The sequence below is a fragment of the Cavia porcellus genome, unplaced genomic scaffold (genome assembly GCF_034190915.1).
Source record: "Cavia porcellus strain 051 isolate PalLab524CR breed Dunkin Hartley unplaced genomic scaffold, mCavPor4.1 scaffold_3, whole genome shotgun sequence".
In the NCBI taxonomy this organism is placed as follows: Eukaryota; Metazoa; Chordata; class Mammalia; order Rodentia; family Caviidae; genus Cavia; species Cavia porcellus.
In genome coordinates this window covers 15,103,046-15,124,279 of record NW_026947486.1, presented here as the reverse complement: position 1 = coordinate 15,124,279, position 21,234 = coordinate 15,103,046, and the positions used below count along the sequence as shown (strand labels likewise).

The following is a 21,234-nucleotide window of genomic DNA, read 5'->3' as shown; positions in this document are numbered from 1 at the left end:
GAAATATAGTGCTTTGGTTTTGTTTTCCATTTTGTAACGTTATTTTTATTTGTCTACCTCCTTGACTTCAGGTACTCTCCGGTGTGTGCCAAAGATATGGCACCATGCCCATTTCTTTGATATTCCAGAGCAAAACTCCTTGCTGGTGGGGTTCCTGCCATTTATCCTGGAAGACTATAAACACACAAATCCTAAGTAATAAAAATTATAATCCCCACAGGACACAGTTGAGAGATCCTGGAAGTATATTACTGAAAGCCCTTGTGTGCAACTGTACATTACAAATGACAGACATTGGTTTTCTGATTAACACAGGATTGCGATGTTGGATTTCTTGTTAGCAAAATGTTCTTGTTTAGCATCAGACCTGCTCAGTCTTTACAGCCCATGGATGGTCAGGCCTGTTTTTTGTTACCACAGAGGAATCCCTGGCCTCTTCTGAGAACTATTTAGTGAGAAAACCATGGGCCCAAGAGAATGAGTGTGGAGGCCTCCAGAGAGGGGAAGGTGACTCTGGTGGGCACCATATCTGGGCAGGGTCACTATGGGTCAGGCCGCCTGCACTGGAAATTTGCCCTTAGAGCAGAGACGGGCTGCTCTTAAAAGAGTTCACCATAAATCTCTCCTTCTCCTGGTGGCTGAAAGCTCTGTTACCCATTTCTCACCTATCTTTCCTTAGGGGAAAGATAAGGGCTTAAGGGCTCTTCTTCCTTTCCTTCATGTACAGAGTTGGTGGCCAAAGTGCAGTGAGATACAGTTCAGTGAAAACTATGGCAAGTGATAGTATTTAGTTACAACCTGAAATCTTGAGTTGAAATTTTTTTTCTGCTGTTTGGGCATGATCCTGAGCATAGCACTTAAGCAATGCAAGCTTTGGTTTTTTCATTCATAAACTGAATATTCATGTTTTATATATTATCTATCTGATGAAATTATTGTAGATTAAATGAAAAATTTTAAATGAAAGTCTATCCTAGGTCTATCATGATGAATGTGATTATTATTTAAAAGCCCAGTGGTTCTTCATATCTAGAAGAATATTGGATTCCTATTCAGAGTCTTACCGAATAAAAACCAGTAGTAACCTGCTTATTTGAATTTTTATGATGAAGTGGAAAAATAAGATTAAATTCTTGAGGAATCTCCTGACTGTTGAGTAAATCTTATGCATTTAAAACAATTGTCACAAAATAAGTATTTTAAAGTGATATATAATGATTCCTGAAAAATACCTGAAATCCCCATCCAAAAGGGGATTTATTTATTTATAAAAATAAATGTTTAAGTATGTAATTTATTCTACATGTCTGATCTTAAATGATTAAGTAATTTGCATACTGTTTTCAGTGGCATGAATTAAAGGCTAATTGAAGTCTAATTTTTTTGCAGTAAAGTTATATCATCTTTTATGTAGTGCCGTTTAAAATATTCTAGGCCAGTTCTAATTTTATAGTTTTATTATTTTAATTTGATGTACCAACTAATTAAAAATTGCTGCAAAGAAAAGATGAAAATGATTTTAGTTAATTTCCCCTCCACAGTGTTCAGTGACGGTAAGTGAAGACAAATGGAACTGAGCTCAACACAGTTCTTGGAATATAAAGATATTCATTAATTGTTCCTGAATGAATAAAGAATGAATAATTTTCAAGTATTTCTAGACTTTGGGGAAAGGCACCATTCTCAGTGCAGTCTAAAATACAAAGAAAATAGATTGACATTTTTATATTCAAAGACTGCAGCAGAGGTCATATAAGCCAGTTGTTACTGACCAGTAGATCCTTGGGTTGCTCTGCTAACCCTTTGCTCCTGCAGTAGATTCTCAAGTCCTAGTCAGTTATGGATATTGAGAGATCATTTTCCATGGGTGTCTTGCATTTCTGTGCAAGCAGAGGCGCTGTATGTTCTTTGGAATGCCTCTTCAAGGATTTCTGAGAGAGAGAGAGAGAGAGAGAGAGAGAGAGAGAGAGAGAGAGAGAGAGAGTGAGTGTTTTACTGAGGATTGAACACAGGGTCCTCACACTTTTTCTTTTCTAATTTTTTTTTAGTGTTGAGACAGGGTCTTTCTAAGTTTCTCAGGCAAGGCTTGAACTTGAGATCTTTCTGCCTCAGTCTCCCAGAGTGCTGGGAATACAGATATGTGCTACTAGGCCTGGTTCAATGGTGTTTATCTGTGGCAATGGCTGTGGAAGAGTTGTGGCAGAGATAGGCTCCCTCTAGAACAAACTGCAGTTTGCTTATAGCCTGGGAAGGTAAGAGACAGTGTTTCCCTCCAGAACAAAGGGCAGATTACTGTCCAGTTTAAAAAGGTGCTTATTGCCCACTGTAGAAGGTTTGGGTTTTTTCAATCAGGGATCCTGTACTGTTAAGTAAACATTGCCTTTGTAGGTATTATTGTGTCTGCCAGTGGAAATTGGAATGTAGGACAATGGTGTAGAAAATGCAGTTTTGTTTCTACTGTTACTGCACCTGCGGAATAAACTGCTCTTTGTCTCTCACTGGAAGTGAAGGAGCATCCTAGGGTTAGAGGTAGAGATGGAAAGAGAAGAGAACCTTTGGCTGAGAGTGCTTCCTAAGGTTACGAAGCAGGCAATAACCTTTACTCGATGGGTGAATGGATGAAGATGAACAGAATAGAAGAAAGAATAAGTTGATGGAGGAAAGACAATCCCATGAAGCCTCATAGCAGCTTAAAGCCAGTCATGTTGATTGAAGGCTAACTCACAGTATCGGCAAGTACTGTGTTGAAGTGTATTCACTTTTTTGTTTTTTGTCTGAGCCACAATGATACATTTTTATGAGTACTCTATGCCTTCTTTTGGTTGCTCACCTTGAGTGCTTTTCCGTAGGAATAGACGTGATGGCAGTAGGGGTGTTTCTGGTCACTCAGAATTGTGGCCCTGGAAGTCTTAGCACTCTGAGTCCCTCAGAGTTTGAATGTGCTAATGCCACTCAATAGGACAAGCCTTTCCCCTGCTTCCCTGTGGCAGGAAAGCATTTAGGGTTGTTCCTGAGATATTGTATAACTTCTTGTTAGCTTCGTGATAAAGCAATTGCATTGTCCTTTATGCTACAGGTACTTTCATTCGGCGTCATCGAATTGCTCTCCCCGCTCCTAATGATGATCAGTTTTATACCGTGTATGATTTCAATATCAACATTGACATCATCTTCTATGGCCGAACATTCAAGATTTATGATTGCGATAAATTCACAAAAAACTTTTTGAGAAAAATAGGAGTCAAGTTAAATCCCCCAGGACAACGTCCAGAAGATCCCTATTTGAAAATGCGGAAAGAGGTAAGAAATTGTATTTGTGAATTCTTGTCTTCATAATAAGAATTTTTTATAGCCAGGAAAGGGTGTTCATGGAGATGTGAAAGAGCTTTTGGAGCTATAGTTGCTCTAGTTGTCCTTCTTTCCCTTTGGGATGGAAAGAAAAATGAGTATTGGCTTCTCAGTGTAAGAGTGACACCCCCTTCTCCCAGTTCTTTCTGTGGAGTCTCTTGCAGGGTGTAAGGCTATTCAGTGAACCACTTCGTTTGGACATTTCTAGGAGCCAACAGTTGGCTTCGTGATAACCAAGAGTGTATGAGCTGGGCCAACACTTCCTTTCCTTGTCTTTTCCAGTTTTGACTGCCTAACTCTGGGAAAAAATTAGTGCTCACTTCGTTAGTACAGATACTAGCATCTGTACTACTAATTTAGCGAACCCAGGCTTGTGTCTACCTTCTTTCTTCCTCCTCTGGACTCCCAGCTCCTCTTATGACGGCACCACACGCTGAGGTGCTTGGGAAGAGTGAAAAAAGCAGCAACTGTGATGTCCCTGTGTTATGAAAGGATGCTTGGCCTCAAAATTGGACGCTGCTTAGCGTAAGGAGTAAAGGCTCAATTTTATTTTTGTATTTTGTGTCTTTTTGTAGTTTTTAAAATGATTCCTTAACCCAAGTTTTTATATTTTCCAGAAGAATCTGGATCCCCAAAGGGAAGTGTCATGTGGAAGATCACACACCTAGTCAGTCTCCTTGCTGGGACTGGAATGCAAATCTCATGGCTCTTACCTTGATTTCCATGACCTTTGTTTGTTTCTCTTTTCTTTTTTAATTGACATATGGTTACACACAGGAAAATATAAAGTCACTAATATATTGTTAAATGAGTCTTAACAACTTACATATGCTCACATAACATGCCCCTAAATCAAGATGTTGAACATTCCCATCTCTTTAGAAAATTTTCTTATGCATTTTTCTAATCAGTTCCTTTTCTGACCCAGGGATAACTACTGTTTTCATTTTTATCCTTACAGATTAGTTTCATCTGATTTTTTTGTTTATTTGCTTGTTTTTTGAGATGGAATCTCATTATGTTGTTCATACTGGCTTTGATGAAACTCACTGTGATTGTCGGCTGGCCTGGAATTTGTGGCTGGGATTATAGGCATGTGCCACAATGCCTGGCTGATTTTTACTGTTTTAAAAACATGTAATCTATTTCCTTGCAAAAAGATAACACAATTTGGAATAAAATACTTAGATTTGTGTTTGATCTCTTGTTAAAGCTGCCTTATATGATTATTAATCTATACCTGCCTCTTAGCCTCCAAGTTATTCTTTAATGTCATAGGCACAGAACTTTTTGGTGTATCTAAGGTACAATGTGTGTATATTGGTATATTAAGAGATCTTTTGATTTGAGTTCATTTGTATGTTTTTCTAAACCCCCTTATCAATAAATGCAGTCTTTAGAACTACCAGAGAGAACCTTAAGAAAATGGATCCATATGAACTACCACCCCCTCACATGTAGCTACCCTCGTTCACTAACAATTGATATTATATGATAGTGGTTGAGAATAATATATTAGATAAATTACCAAAGCACAGTGAGATTGCATAGGATTATAAAAGAAACCCAGCTTTGTGCCAGGAATTGAGAATAAGTACCAAGTATAGCCAAAAAATTTTTTTAAGTAGTTTCCTTTCCAATTGGGTGAATTGTTTTAACATTTATTTCCCCAGAGAGAAAACTCTTTAATAAATATAGAAGCCTTTGGAAAATTAGGAGTTTAATAAGAAGCTTTTATATTGACTTTTATGCATTTAGTTCTTTAGTGTTTGCTGCCTTGAAATATAAAGTTAAAATTAAACTTAATCTGAAAAGAATCCCAGTGGTATATAATCAATAATACATTTATTAAGAAATCCTTGTTTTTGTACCGGGGATCAAACTCATGACCTTGTACTTGTCAGGCAAGTGCTTATTCTACTGAGCTAAATCCCTGGCCCTATTAAGAAATCTTATAATACCAAAGAGATAGTTTTTAATTACTGGAAGTCTAGGTCCTGTCACATCAAGAATCATGATGTAGGACTTCTGGAAAACCATTGTGTGTTTTAATCTGGTGGTCCTCTTCCCCGCAACTGAGGGTAAGACTACATAGACTATTTTTTTTTTTGAGGGGGTACCGGGATCAAACTCACAACCTTGTATTTGCTAGCTAGGCGCTTATACTGCCGAGCTGAAACCCCAGCCCCCAAATCCACAATTTCAAGAATTTACGGAAATGATTACATAGCTTGATTTGGGACAATACCTCCCTTGCCAAATGTGTCCTTCTTTATACAGCGTAACAGTTGTATGTGGCTTCATTACATAGACTGGGGCCAATTCTACTCTAAGACAGAGCAGAGATGTGAGACAGAGCCACACCACAGAAGTTGCGATGCTCACATTTCCGAGGCAGAGGGCACTGAGGCAGGCTTTTATGTGGACAAGAAGCCCTTCATTTTCTCTGTTCCCGTTTCTACTGAGCTTTCATATTCTTGGTATTGAAAGTTTTTGAGCAAAATTGAACCATAAATACATTTTTTTCCTTTTCCCTTCACAAAAATCTGAATAAGTAATAAGCATATACTCATTCATATAAGCATATAAGTATGAATTTCTAGTAAACAAGGGGAGTTTTTTTAGTTGAGATACAATCAACATAGTCAGATACGCAAATCCTAAAGCACGTAGATCAATGAATATTGAAAAATGTATACAACTGAGTAACCAGTGTGAAAGTCAAGCTGTCACGTATTTTGGATTATGGATATAGCTCTGGGGGAGATGTGTACGGCCCTGGATTTGATCTGTAGTACCCCTCCTCCCATGTAGAATACTCCCTTCACTCCAGAAAGCACCCTAGAAAGTTCCTTTGTTCTTATCTGTCAAAGCCCTTACCCAGAAGCAATTACTGTTCTGGTTTTGGTTACCATAGTTAGTTTTGTTTTAATTTTTTTAACCATAGGTTAGTTTTATCTATTTTTTTTATTATTTAAACAGAAAAATAGAAAGGAAATAAAATAAAATAAAAGCAAAGCAGTAAAAGGGTACAAATAATACAGAATTTCAAGGAAAAAAATACAATAAGATATCACTAGTTAATAGGTTACATATTTTCATCTTTGAAATAGTTGTCCAAATTATAAGATTAAAGCATGTAAAGTGAACATTCATACAATGAGATTGAGTTTTGTCTATTCTTAAGAAGCTAAGTCTTTGAGAAAGGTCAGTTTACAAAAGTTTTACAAGCATATAGTTTACTATATTAAAATAATGTTTAACAAAATAGGAAAATGTGTCTGTATTCTTAAGGAGAAAACTGATTATAAATGCATGTATATGTTAGTCAATTGAGATTTTTTTAAAAAATCAGTCTACAAAATTTGTCTTTATGTGAGTTTTTGCTTGCATCATATAAATGTGTATACAAAACTTGCAGTTGTTCCTGACATTTTTTCCATTTGCAGACATTGGACCACGTGGAGCCCCTTCGACCCTATGAATCCTTTGACACTTTGAAACAGTTCTTGGAATATGATGGGAAAGTTTTACGTTTCTTCTGCGTGTGGGATGACTCAGCCTCATTGTTTGGAGAACGTAGAGAACTCGTCCTACATTACTTCTTATCTGATGATACCATTGAAATCAAAGAAATATTGCCAGAGAACTCAGGCCGGGATACTAGGTCATTTTTCCTCCGGAGGAGTAAATTACCCAAGGTAAACTGCAGGCACAGAATCACTTGCTGTAGTTTTGCCTGTGGGCTAAGGGATTGGGAATGTTGCTTGTTATGGCTGTGTAAAGACAGTTACTATATTGCAAATATGTAGAAAACTTTTGTTTTATATTAACATAAGAGGTATAATCAAAATACACAGTGTTTTTAAATTTTTTAAAAATTGCTACATTAAAAGACATATTGCTAGGACTCTCCCTCGAAATACTTCCCCTCTCTTCAACACACTTATCTCATGGTCTTGGCACTTTTTAAAGTAGTTCTGGAATCTTCTTTCCTGAGCATTTTTACAAGATGTAATCAGAAATAAGGTGAATGCTGCTGCTGAGCCATCTAACAGAAAGGCAGGCTTATAAAATCATCATGGTATGTCCTCATCCAATTTATTCACTGAATCTGGTATTGTATGGCTTCCAGCTCTTCCCCAAAGTCAAACTGACCATGAAAGGTACATTTTGAATCAATTCAGGACATGGAGGTAGCTACAGCAGTGTGAGTAAAAATATGTAAGAGGACTTCCAGAATGGCATCAGAAAGTTGCAAGAACAATGGAGTAAAAGTGGTGGAAATTGCTGGGCATGGTGGTGCTCTCCTGTAATTCCAGCACTCGGGAGGCTGAGGCAGGAGGATCATTGCAAGTTTAAGACTAGTCTAGGCTACAGAGTGAACCCAAGGCCAGCCTGAACTGCATAGAGACCCTGTCCCAAAAAGATTTTAAAAAATACATTTTTTTAATTTAAAGAGAAAAAAGAAAGGAAAAAAAAAGCAGTAAGAAGGTACAAGTAATACAGAATTTCAAGAAAAAAATGTACAGTAAGAAATCACTAGTTAATAGATTACATATTGTCATCTTAGAAACAGTTGTCCAAATTACAAAATTAAAGCATACAAAGTAGACAATCGTACAGTGAGATTGCAGACAGTTGCTAAAATACATTTTAAAACTAAACATTCACTGTAGTGGTTTTTGTTTTTTTTATTTTGTTTTGTTTTTTGTTTTTTTGGTGCTGGGCATCCCCAGGGCCTTGTGCATATAAAGCCCTACCACTGAGCCACATCTTCAACCCTCGCTGTAGTTTTTGATACACTCTTCCTATATCTATGAAAGTGATTCAGAGAATCTGACAAGTTGGAACATTCTGAACTTAGCACAAGCAAGGAAAAAGGTCACATGTAAGAAAAAGTGCCAGTGTAACAAAAGGGCCAATATTATTCTTGGACTTGCATGGCACACTGACATGGGGCCTCTGCAGCCTACTGAGGAGCTGATGATGCTGGTCTGAGTTGTAAACACATATGCACCTATGTTTGGATATCATAGACACACACTGTATGCACAGGAATAAGTCTTTTGAGTGCTTTGCCACCTTTATCACCTTATTTACTATTCAAAAGAGTGTCAGACTGATTTTAACAAATAATTGGCCATTTGGAGGCCAATATATCTCTTGGGTGCTGGAGGAGGAGCTCAGAACCAGACCAAATTTGAATTATAGATCTGCCTCTTAAAAGCTGTGTGACTTTTAGCAAGTCAGTTAACCTCTCTGACCTTATTTCTCCATCTATAAAATGCAGTTAACGGAGTCCTGAGGTGACTATAAGAACTGAATGGGGTAATATAGTGGAAAACTATCTGAGGCCCAGTAAGACATGTATGGACACATAAAAACACAAAGCCTTTTTAAAACTATGACTCTGTTATATTTTATTTCTGGTTTGACTAAAGTACTTTTTAACTTAGTTCTTAGAGTTCCTAAAAAGGTTACTGCAGTGTTCATTCCTTATTCACCTAATTGCCAGCTATCCTGTCTTCCCAGGAGGCTGATCTGGCTTCTCCACGTCCACTGCCAGAAGTTCTGCTGGGTGGCTTGGAGACAGGGAGAGACAGTGTTGTCCCTAAGGAAGTGTTGAGATTAGCACAGCAGGCAGCCAAGAGGTGCGAGGAAAGCTTGTTTTTAAAATGGCTTTGAAAAATAGACTAAATATAAACAATAGAGACACACCTGACATTTACAGTGTACCCTGCCATCAGTTACTTTGTTTTATTTATTCATTCCCCAAATATTTATGGAGGGCTGAGTATATACTGGCTCTGGTGTGACAGTGTGAAGGTAAATGAAGTCCTGCTTCATGGAGGTTAGATTTTCATGGGGAGAGAGACAGCAGGGATGGGTGTTCTCTTGACACTGTGTCCTTTGAGAAAGCAGAGGAAGTGATGCAGGAGAAAGAGATGAAAGAACTAAAGCTCTGAGAAGATACCTTCTTGGCCACGGGGCCTATAGCTAGTAAATGGTGAAGAGCGTTTGTGTCTGAATGTACTGTTCTATATTACATGGTTTGCTAATGCCACATGTCTCATAAATTTCACACATTTAGATTTCCATTTTTTGTCATGTAGCTTAGGAGTCAGATTTTTCATCTGTGTGTGACACTTTTGATCATTATCAATTTACATAAGTTAAAGAAAGTATTCCCTGCAGCTCATACTATTGCTTGAAACCACCTCCACTGCATACAGGACCAAGCAGGGAGCCAGTATGTTCCAGGCCACATTTTTATTAGAGCCTTACCCATCTGTTGCACCATGCGGCCTGGTGGCCAGCAGGGACTCTGCTTACTGAGCAGAGTACTAGGTAAAGAATGGAAGCAGGTTTTCTTTAGGAGTGGTGGATGAGTAGGTCCCTGGGAGGGATTGTAAGTCACTGGAAAGTTGATTGCTGCTGAAAACATTAAAACACCACAGAAAGTGGTTGAACGCTATGGCAGATACTGGTGAAGTTTGGATTGGGGACAAACAATGGGGTGGAATGTGCCTAGTGACTTGGTGAAGGACTGAGAGTATGGTAACCTATAGGCTGGGAGGAGGTGAGAGAAATATTGCGCTTCCTTAAGACCACGAAGGATGCACAGAGTGTAGACCAGCTCACAGAGGATTTAGACAGGAGGATGGGGCCTGTGTATTTTCCTCTGAATGATAGAGAAGAACCATACAATGTATATTTCTCATATGTGTTTCTTGATTGCACCATCTCCTTGTCTACCACACCTTATTTTGATTTTGTCTTCCAGTATGGCCCACCTGGAGTCTATCAACCGGGCCAGATAACGAATTATTCAGTTCTCAATGTGTTTGGTGGCTTGTCCAACCAGCAGAAGTATGGCTTCATGATGGATAAGCACAAGGCAAGCACTATTGCATTTTCTTAATGCTTCTAGTGTAACTTCCCCAGAACTTGAGTAGTAGGGCGAGTTATATACTTTCCCTTGTGAATTTTGAATTCAATCCATGACTACCTAATGTATTCATACATTGTATAGCATTTAGCAATAATGAACGTGCTTAAGTGCATATACAAATATATGTATCTCATCATTGTTGACAAGCACTATGGCTTTAAAATAATACTTAGAATATTCACATTAACTGGTTGCTATTTGATTTTTAAAGTTTAATTATAAGTGATATAACTGAATTTTTAAGAAAGTTTTTTTTTTGGAAAAGGGTGCCTCGTTCTTTGGAAGGTCCATGGTGCCAATGCTGTGTTCTTTTGTTTTTATTAGCTGGGAAAAATACACCAAGAATTTTACAAAGATAGTGACCTGTTTTTAGGAGCCACCATCAATGTGTGGGGAAGGAAAGTGCTCCTCTGTGACTGTGATGAATTTACAAAGTCTTATTATAAGACTAAATATGGAATCGGTAAGTAATATGTATGCCATGTGAAAAAATATTTTAAAACTTTGTTTCCTGGTTAAGATTTTACTCTGGAGTTTCTTTCATATGTTATAACTCACAATTACTACCATTTGTTCACCAGGATGCTAAAGTCACTGACGTGGAATGGTAGTGTTTACATAAAGCCTTACATACATCTTCTGTATACTTGCCTTTTTTTTAAAATTTTGAGACCAGTTTTTACTAAGTTTCTCCAGCTTCCCCCTGCCCTCAAGTAACTGAGATTTTAAGTACATGCCACTGTGACTGATATCTAATATAATGTAAATGCTATGCAAACATAGCTATATTTTTTTAGGGGACAATGATAAAAAAAAGTCTGTAATGTACAGAGAGCTTTTTTCCCCCCTCTCTGAATCTTTTCAATCTTTACTTGGTTCTATTTGAGCATGGGAGCTCATAGATCCCATGGATTGATTGTACTTCTTTGTGAGCCTTGGACTATTCTTATGGGTGCACTTCCTTGTGGGATGAGGTGGAGCCAGAATCAAACCCAGCTGCATAGACAAGGTCTTTTATGTCTCGAAGAGGAAGCCCACCTTCTGTGTTTTGGTGCAGGAGCATAGCTAGAGTTCCTGTTGCCCTGGTGATCCTTCAGTGCAATGATGGAGACCACTCAGTACAGTTTGTGTATAAGCTGTCTTGCAGCTAGAGACACTGCTGTGTGCATATGCACACAGGAAACCATAGCTTAGCTCAAAACAACCATAAATCACTATCACTACCAGTTTTCTTTTAGCTAATAATGCTGCCCAGAATATATGCCACCCTGGGCAGGTCCTCCCCTCCCTCTGTTTTGATGTCCCCATTGTATGGCATTCCTGGCCTCCTGGAAATCTTTGTGTTGTGAGAAAAGGCACACAGAGGGGTTAAAACAAAATCTTTCAGTTTTATTTGTGGGTTCATTAAGGAAATTATTTCCACTGTGTCTACATGCTAGATTGCTCAAGATGTGTGGGTGCCACAGGGACCAAATTGGTGGCCTCTTCTTATTTTCTAAAATTGATTCTCATTGGTGGACAACTGAGCATATTTACTTTGGTGATACAGGCAAGAAGCAGCCAGGGATGTGCAGGTAGCGGGCTGCTGTGGAAAAGCTGCTAGTAGTAGCCTTTTGTCATTAGGAAGAAAAATTCAGTGTATAATAAGTGCAGATGTCTGTTTCAAACCAATACAGCTTCCATACAGATTGAAAATTTGATAATGTGTCACTGAAAACTTGCACCTGAAGATTACCTTTACATAAAGGATGTGAAAGGTTGAAAGATTACCTTTATATAAAGAATCTGGTAAAGATTCTCAAACATCGTGTAATTGCTTCAACATGGAGTCTAACATTTGGCTGATGTTTGTCGGTTTGATTTTGACAAAATAAGATTTGCATTAGTGAAGATGAATGTTGTAGTGAAGCAACTTGGTAAATTGTCTGTGTCTTAGCAACTTCTACAGGGAATTTTCTAGGCAGTGTGAACCTGCGGGTAAGCTCCAAATGTGGCTGTCCTGGATAGATGCATCAGCTTGAAATGCTGTGGAGTCCATTTTAGTTGAGTCCTGGTGCCTAATTTCCAGTCTACTTCTTTTGTTCACTACATAGATGTACTGTATTATGTTTTTAAAAATTAATCTGTGTCTTTAAATCTAATACAACATGAGTGTTATACATTTAAACAGAAAATTATGGAAATGCAAAATTATGCTTCATTTCATAGTCACTGACTTTTTATATTTTTATAACATATGTTAAATTATCCTATTTAATAAGACACTATTATTGTACAATATCTTGAGTTACAACTTGTACTTGATGTAAGTAATGGCTAGAAATTATATCTATGATGGAGTGGAGGGAAGTGAGAAATACTCTCAGATAATCTTTACAGTGGCTTTAAAAAACATGTTTTGATAAGGCTAAATTAATATACTTAATGTTACTTACTTATTTCTGGCATTTAAAATTTCAATTCAGTGATCCTTGTTTTTTGTCACTAGTTTCTATGACATATTGCTAAAAGCAATAAGCATGAAAAAATTCAATCATATAGCATTACAGTTGACAAACATTTAGAATCAATTTAAAAGAAGACTTCCTTCAGTATTATTGTTTTGGTGGGGCTTACATTTCTAAAATAACTAATGTGGTTTTAAAAATTTGTAAGACAGTATACATTTTATACATTTTGCTTTGGTTGAGCATGGAATGGCAGGTGGAGGCCATGGGTAATTATGGTCCTGTCAATAATTACAGTCATATTTTCTCCCTTGTCAGTTACTGTGGTCAGTAGAATACTTAGGTGTTGTCACTGTGTAGCAAGCCAGAAGGAGCTGACAGGTGCCAACAACACAGTCAGCGACCTCTGTGGCAGGTAGCCAGGGACAGATTGCTAATGCATTATTCAGCCTTGATGCTTTAGATCCTGTTGGCACCCCAGCTTATTTTGGGGAAAGAAAAAATGGCAGATAAAGAGGAGTTGCCCATAGTCCCAAGCAAGGTGCATGGACAGCCTTTCTATTTTTGTAGAAACAAGGGCTTAATAGAATTATGAGACATTTGAGCCCCTGTGTGGAATCCAATCTGGCTCTCAAGTAATTCTTTCAGTGGGGTGTGATGGCATATGCTGGTGGTTCTAGCACTTGGAAGGCTGAGGCAGGAGGATTGCGAATTCAAGGGCAGCATGAATTACATAGTAAGAGCTTGTCTCAAACCCCACCTCTCCCTGAAAACAAAAGAAAATAATTCCTTTTGTACTTAGTTTTTGGTTTTTAAAGACAAGGTGTTGCATGTAGTTTACACCACCTTTGAACTCACCATACGGCCCAGGTTGCCCTTGAACTTGCAGTAATCCTTTTGCCTCAGCCTCCCAAGTGCTAGGATTATAGACGTGTGCCACCAACACCCAGACCTTCCTTTTTTGTATTTTAAAAAAAAAATTTTCATTGCTGTTTTTTTGAGATAAGAACTTGCTACATAGTTCAGGCTGACCTCAGACTCATCCAAACCTTCCATCTCAGCTTCCTGAGTGCTGGAACTATAGGTATGCACCACTATACCCATCTTAAAAATCTAAAGGCAATTTGATTCCATAGAGTTTTTGTATGTCACAGCCCAGTATGACTGTTCCATTAGGCAGTTTGACTATCATGATTGGCTGTAACAGGTACTCCCGCAGTATCCAATATGGTTGAGAATGGACTGGCAGGTGGAGGTCTGTAAGTCTTTGTAGGGTGAAGGTTAGAAAAGGCTTCAGAGCTTCATCAAGCCTTTCTTCTACTAAAGCCAGGGATTTGAAAGTCCTTAGCTTGGGTAATTATTTTCTCTTTATCTTGTTCTCTTTTTCCTTTTCTGTGGTTGTTTTTTTTTTTTTTTTTTTTGGTACTGGAGATTGATCCCAGAGCCTCACACATGTTAGGCAAGCACTGTATCACTGAGCTACATTCCTAGCCCTTTTTTGATGAACCTAAAAATTTTGCTTCTTTAACCTTCCCTATATACCAAAGATGGTTGATGATTAAATGATTTCTAAGAACTTCAGAGCTCCAATATTGTGCAATTCACTATTTTACTCCCAAATAAAATTTGAAATTATTTGACTTAGATATTGGTACAAGCAGAGGCAGATTTACCTTGAATGAATTACAGTCTTTAGAGTTCTTCCTTTGTGACAACCCTAGCCCAAAGCCTTGGGTTAATTTTGTCTTAATAATTCAGCATTTTTTGTCTTAAAAAGCTTTTTTCAAGTTAAGTAAGATATAGGCTCTTCTCAAAGCCTGGCTCAGTCTCTGGGTCACTAGAACAAGAGATGAACTTTGAGGTAATTGAAGGCTTTTCCCAGTAGTGCTTCCAGTTGAGTTGATGAATGGAAAATCACCATGAAGGAACATAAGAGGACTCCAAAGACAATTAACTTGTCATTCAGATGTGGGCCCCTGCCATGGTGAATGTATGCAAATTATCTGGAGCAATGATATTTAAAGTTGGATCTTGGGCCAGCTTTCCAGTCATCTATGTGGTGTTACAAAAGTCACGGGTGATGGAGTGCAACGGTTCTCAGATTTTATACACTAGATGGCACTGTGGGTGCAGAGGAAAACTAAATTGGTTCTTTTGTTACTTAAATCTAATGCAAAGATTAGGTAGTTGAGCAAACAACACTGTTATAAATCCTCTGGTGTGGAGTGTGGGGGGGTGTATAGAATACACTTTTAATTACATTGCAGTTCAGTTTTTCTTTTGGTTTGGACTGCTCAGATTAGTACATAGAGTAGTATATGTCCCCTCCTGTAGGAAACTGCCCATGGCCCAGTTTTATAACTCATGTAGGCCCCTCCTGCCACATGCATGGTTCTTGTCCTGAAATGAAGGTACCAGACAGTGATGTATTTGATGTAACGATGAGCAACAATAGAGTCTGCTGCAATTCTGTCTAATTCCAAGTTTCAAGCTTTCCTCTCAAGTTGTCTCTTTAATTACCATAAAAATAGCAGAGGACAGGCTCACAAAGTCTGCACAGGCATGCTGGTTACCCCTTCTCACCAAGCCAGTGCAAAAATATTCGATGGCATGTTCTCTTTGTCAAATGTCTGTGGCAAGCATTTTCTGTTAGGATGGAACAATGCTCTTGGGGATTGTGCTTGGGGGAATTTCACACAAAGGCTGCTAGGAAGTCTGAGAAAAGGTAAAAGCTGAAAATGTTTCCAAGTTCAGTGTTGGAGATAGATGGGCTCCACACTCAACCTTTTGATAAATCAGGTTTTTTTAAAAAAAATTCACCTCCTTTTTTTTTAAGGGTTCAATTGTCTTGGGTGACAAATTGATACCCATTTTCTGTTATGGTGGTTTGCACTAAAATTTGTACTTTTCATCTATTAGAGATTTGAAAATAGAAAAGGAGATCTTGGCTTATTCAGGACTCCTTTGACAACTGAAACACCTGTGACTACTACAGCTTGGAGAAGAAGTGGAAAGTGGATTAGGTAGTTTGGCTTTGTGCTAGCTTCTTTGCTTTTTGTGGTGGGGCAAACATAGTGACTTGGGTAGTTCAGGCCAATCTGTTACTTGTTCTAGAAAGCACAAGTTGCTTCTCAAACATTCCACAGCGTGGCAAATACGTACACAAGAACTTGTGACTATTACAGATATGTTCCAGGTCTCTCATCACCTCTCCTTCCTCACAGACGGTAAATACATAAATAAATCAACAAATCCAATCAGTAGTATTTAGCAGTGAGCATTCTCCCCAAGAGAGTAGACAGTTGGGTATTTTGTAAGTTTTCATGGTTTTTTGTTTGTTTTTGCTTCATTACATTTGAGTCCATTTGCAGTCTTTCCGTGGGTGTGACAGGAATGGCCTGCAGCAGTAGTTGGTGAGAAGCAGAAAGTTTTATTTTTCCATTTGTTTTTGAACTAGATAGTAAAGCAGCCTGTCCTCTGGTTGAGTTAAAGGAGGAAACTGTAAAATTAGGTCTAGGAGCAGGAGCTGGCAGATGAGGAAGGGGAAAGGTGAAATAGTCAGGAATCTTTTCTATTTGGGGAAGAAGTTTATTAGTGAGTGTTGACTGAAGGTAGGAGAGGGCTAAATTACAGGTCAAAATATGGAACGGATGGCATAAAGTTTCACGTTTGAATTTTCATTCATTAGAAAAATCGGGAAGAACAAAAAAATTCAGAAATGGGGATGTGATGACAAAAGACAAATGTTTACTTATTGACACAGATTTTTGTTTTCTTTTGAACCAGTGGCCATTATTGAGCTCTGTAGTTTTTGTAAACATGATTGAAACCTACTCTCTCACAGGATTTTGTTATGTTTTGTTTGAAAGAGTTTAAAATAGTCTACAAAGATCTCCATGTTCATGTTGAAATCATAACAGATCTTTCAAAACAGCCATAATCAGGGCGAAAAAAAATATTGATGTTTTGTTTGCCTTTGTTTTGTTATAGAGAACTTTACCTCTGTTTCATGCAAGCCGCCGCCTCCTCCAAAAATAGAAAGGAAATTTCCACCTTACAGTGGCTTTGGGTCTGAAGAGGATTCTCTCCGTTCCTGCCTATCCCTTAAGCCCATGCCTTACCAGAAGAAGTTCCCAAAAGAGGACAGGTACTTGTGGGGAACCATGATTTTAGTCCTACTTTTTCAAATGTGTTTGGGGTTTATAACATAGCTCTCAGGGTGACACAGGTGTTACACAGCTCAGTTGATCTCAAGTCTAAGTACACACTGTTGTAGCTTTTTAAGTGAAGTTGATTAACAGGTAATTATTGCCATGTTTTTCCTTGAGTGCTTATTTAAATGTGTCATTTGGAGGGCTTCAGAGTCACATTATTGACATTCTGTGTTGCCTTTCATATCTTTTTATCTGTTTGTCTCCTGAAGATAGTCCCTCGAAAATGATGTAGACAAGGAGTCGGCAAACTTAAAGGGTCAGATAATCAATATTTTGGGCTTTTGGGTCACACCAGCTCTGTCACAACCACTTAGATGTGTTGTAGTGTGAAAGTGGTCATAGAGTGTTAACACATGTGACTGTGTTTCAACAGAACTTTTTATGGACACTGACATTTGAATTTCATAGGATTTTTACAAAATATTATTCTTTTGATTTTATTTCAACCATTTAAAAAGGTAAAAACCACATACCTCACAGGCCGTACACATACAGGTGGTTGGCTGTATCTGGCCCAGAGACTGTGGTTTGCTGACCCCTCATACAGAGATTTCAACAATTTGTGTTTTTCCAAAATCTTATTTTGGCAGTTAATGTTATTTTGATTTGAGAGATTTTGCTATGTTCAGTAACAGTAGATTGCTCCTATAGCTCAATATGTCAAAAATGAATTTTTCAAAGTATCCCCAATATACCTGTGTTAGAATGTGCCTCTTGAGTCACGAATATAGAAAGTGATCTCTGCCCAAGGCTACTTTCTGCTTCTTCAGGGAGAGCAGGCCTTGGAGAAAGGAGTTAGGGAATAGCTGGTGGGAATATTTTGCAGATGATTGAATATGATATGAACTAAAACTTGTCCTGAGTGAAGGAAATCATGGGTTGGGAGATACTAAGGAGAAAAATTATAAAGGGAATAACACTAGAAGAAGGAGTAGAAAGGACAATATCCTATCAAATCAAATGGGATTGGTTATCTACAGCCTTCGAACCCCTGAAGGAGGGAGAATAATAATTGTACTGTCTCTATAAAAATGGTTGAAATCTCATATTGAGAATTGTACAGGATGTTAAAAAGTCTGCTTTTGCCATGTTGTTTTTCTTGTTCAAGAAACAATCTTGGGGCTTTGGAGTTTTATTTAAGACATAAACTTCGTGCTACTCAAAGTGTGATACTCATACTTGTTAGAAATGCTAATGATTGTGTCTCCCTCCTACTAGCTAAGACAGAAGCTTTGGGAGTGTGGCTTTGCATTGTTTCCCTGGCCATCAGGGCAATGATTTTCATCTCAGGAGAGGGATACTAACTTTCTGGACATCCTCCCTCACTTACGCCCCAGTGTTTGTGGGGAGGTTCCAGGGTTGGGCTCTTGATGGATGCTTTTCACTAAATGCTGTTTTTAAGGGCAGCCGGCTGAAGAAGGTAAGCAAGAAGAATGGCCCTATTGTAAAAGGAGAGAGACGTTTTCTTATAAGTAAACAGGATGAAATGGTATCCAGAGCTTTGCTTCTGGAAACCAGGGGAAAGCAGTTTTTCCTGGGCAGTTGACTTAGTCTCTCTGTCTACCCTGTGTACATTCACTCAAGAACCATGACTGCAGACAGCATTCTACATTCGTGTTGTCTCCATGGCTGAAGGATGGTGGTATAGCCACAGATGTCTCTAATTTCATTTCTTTCTGTCCTCTGCTCAGTCTGTGCCAGGAAAACACTTCCCTCAAGCTCCTCCCACACAGTGACCTTGTTGTTTCCATAGTAACTGCACATTCGGCTGGAGACTCATACATGAGTTTGAATGAACCAACATTTCAAAAATGTGATAACCTAAGGAGGGTGATCTCATAAATCTTACAAAGGATGGTTCCTTAGCACAGATAAAAAAACTGTGAACTGGGACATGAAATTACATATGGCTTATACTGGTTTTATTTATTTCTGTTAAAACAAATTTACTGAGTGCTATTGTTCGGAGGTTAATGCTGTCTACTATGAGTCATTGGAACAAATTTCAAATTAAAACATGTAAGGTTTTTGATGGCCATGGAGATCTTTATTGTCTGGGTAAACTTCACTATAGTGGCTTGCTGGGCAGATTGTCTAATCTTGGGACAACCAGAATAATACCCTTCTCACTGCATTGTGCTGAGTTAGTTTTACTTTGAGTGCCTACAATACTCTGCTGATTATACCTCCATTAATATTACTATCATAATTAGTGATTACTGTGCACAAACTACTGTATAACATTTCAACTCATTTACTCCTCAAAATAGCCTTGCAGAGTACATGAAATTATTACACCTGTTCTTCACGTAAGGAAACTGATGCTCAGAGAGGCCCTGCTACTTCCTGAGCTCACACAACTAAGTTTTAGTTGAACTTGGATTTGAATGCAGCGAAGTCTGACTTCTGGACTCCCCTTCCTCCCATGATAGGGGGATTACTTGTTTATGCAATTTGTGGGCTCCCCAAAACTTAGAAGTCCTTAAGATTAGGACTCCTAAGAGAACATTGCTGGCTATGTACTTAGGAGCCAATAAATGTTTTGTACAATAGGAAAAGGAGTAGATAAATAAATGAGCACAGTAAGTAGAGTAAGTATTCACTGGTCTGGTTAGTAATGGTATCTCTAGAAGGTTCAGATGACTTCCATTAGGAAGGCTGTTATCCCATACTTAGGCAATTTGTGACTATTGACCATCCAAAAACTCATAGTTTAGTCTTAGTCTCTTACTTGTTTCAGATACTGTCCATTTGTCATCCCTATCAGCCATCCACCCTCTCTAAAAACTTTCCCCATTGACACAAATAAGCCTTCATGTGCATTTCAGCCACAAGACTTTATAGCTGTAAGTGTTTTTGAGTGATATGTAACTCTGCTTGAGTCATGAATGTTATTTTAGTCAACCAATATTTCCTGAGCTCTGACTTGGGTACTTGTGATAGGTTGGTGAACAAAACAGACAGGAAGTCCTGCCCTCACAGAACTTCCATTCTGGGTGTAGAAGGTATGCAATAAGATAAAGATAATACATAAGAACCTTAGATAGTATAAAAAAGGGGATAAGTGCCATGGACAAAATAAGGTATTGAGTTGCTATAAAAAGGATGAAAGGGAACTAGGAGTATGGGCTGACAAACACCACCAGTCGCAATTTCATTCATTCATTCACTCAGTCACTTACTCATTCATTCATTCATTGGTGGTACTGTGGATTGAACCCAGGACTTTCCACTGAGTTACCTTCCCAGTCTTTTTATTCGTTTATTTATTTATTTTTCTAATTTTGTAACAGGATCTTGCTAAATTGCCAAGTTGCCCAGGCTGGGAATTTAACTCAATGATCCTCCTGCCTTTGTGTCCCAGAATGCTGAGATTCTAAGCATGTACCACTGCATCCACCTTGATTGCAGTTTATATAGTGTGTTTTGATGCACCTCACTGAGGAGAGGAAACATGTTTCTAGAGGCTGAGGCAGGAGGATTGCCATGAGTTCGAGGCCAACCTGGCTACATATGTGAGTTCAAGGCCAGCCTGCACTACATGGTGAGACCCTGTCTCCAAAAGGAAACAAGTATCCCAGCAAAAGAAGATGGTTATTTGTGCCACTTGCTGCTGATTAGTCAAATTAGATATGGGCAAAGAAATTAAGCATTGGATTTGGCATTGTGAAGATCATTGTTGACTTCTACAAGACGGCAAGAGCCTTTTAGTTAGAGCAACCCTAATGGAAATGGATTTAAGAGAAAATAAGACAAGAATTTGAAGCAGTGATTATAGATAACTCTGCACTATACATAGAAAAGTCATTATGTGGCTTCGAGATCTCGAAGTTTATAATAATTTGCTTTGGGATAATATGAATAAACACATTATTTGAAACAATCAAACAGAAAAGTACATATAGTGCTAAATTTGATGCATTGTTGTGGTTGGTGCATGAGGTGATCAGCTGGGAGGGCAGAGTATAGTAATAAGATGTATTCTGGAAGGTTGATAACTAGCTTACATATTCAAACAAATATCTGAAGACAACTTGTAGTGTTTTTGCATTGTGCTCTGGGGACTATGTCATCAAAATTTCCTGGGATGCTTATTAATGCAGGTTTCTGGAGTTGCAAGTTGACTACTAAGTCAATATCTCTCAGGGTGAGACTGAATTCTGCATATTTAATAAGTTTTCCAGGTGATTTTTGTGAACTACTAGTCAAAAGATTTTCCTGAGATTATATTATAGATTGATGAGATCTCTAGAACGTAAGAATTATGTGA

General features: G+C 38.2%; 1 protein-coding gene across 3 annotated transcripts in view; it reads left to right on the top strand.

The window, feature by feature from the left end:
• The window catches only part of Efhc2 (EF-hand domain containing 2), a 174,973-nt gene that overhangs the window by 70,508 nt on the left and 83,231 nt on the right, over positions 1 to 21,234 (top strand). For all 3 annotated transcript variants that reach the window (XM_063245750.1, XM_063245748.1, XM_063245749.1), the window contains exons 4-8: positions 3,077 to 3,300; positions 6,798 to 7,049; positions 10,136 to 10,249; positions 10,628 to 10,766; positions 16,741 to 16,897. In XM_063245750.1, the coding sequence (XP_063101820.1) occupies positions 3,077 to 3,300; positions 6,798 to 7,049; positions 10,136 to 10,249; positions 10,628 to 10,766; positions 16,741 to 16,897 (886 nt within the window). The remainder of the gene's footprint in view (positions 1 to 3,076; positions 3,301 to 6,797; positions 7,050 to 10,135; positions 10,250 to 10,627; positions 10,767 to 16,740; positions 16,898 to 21,234) is intronic.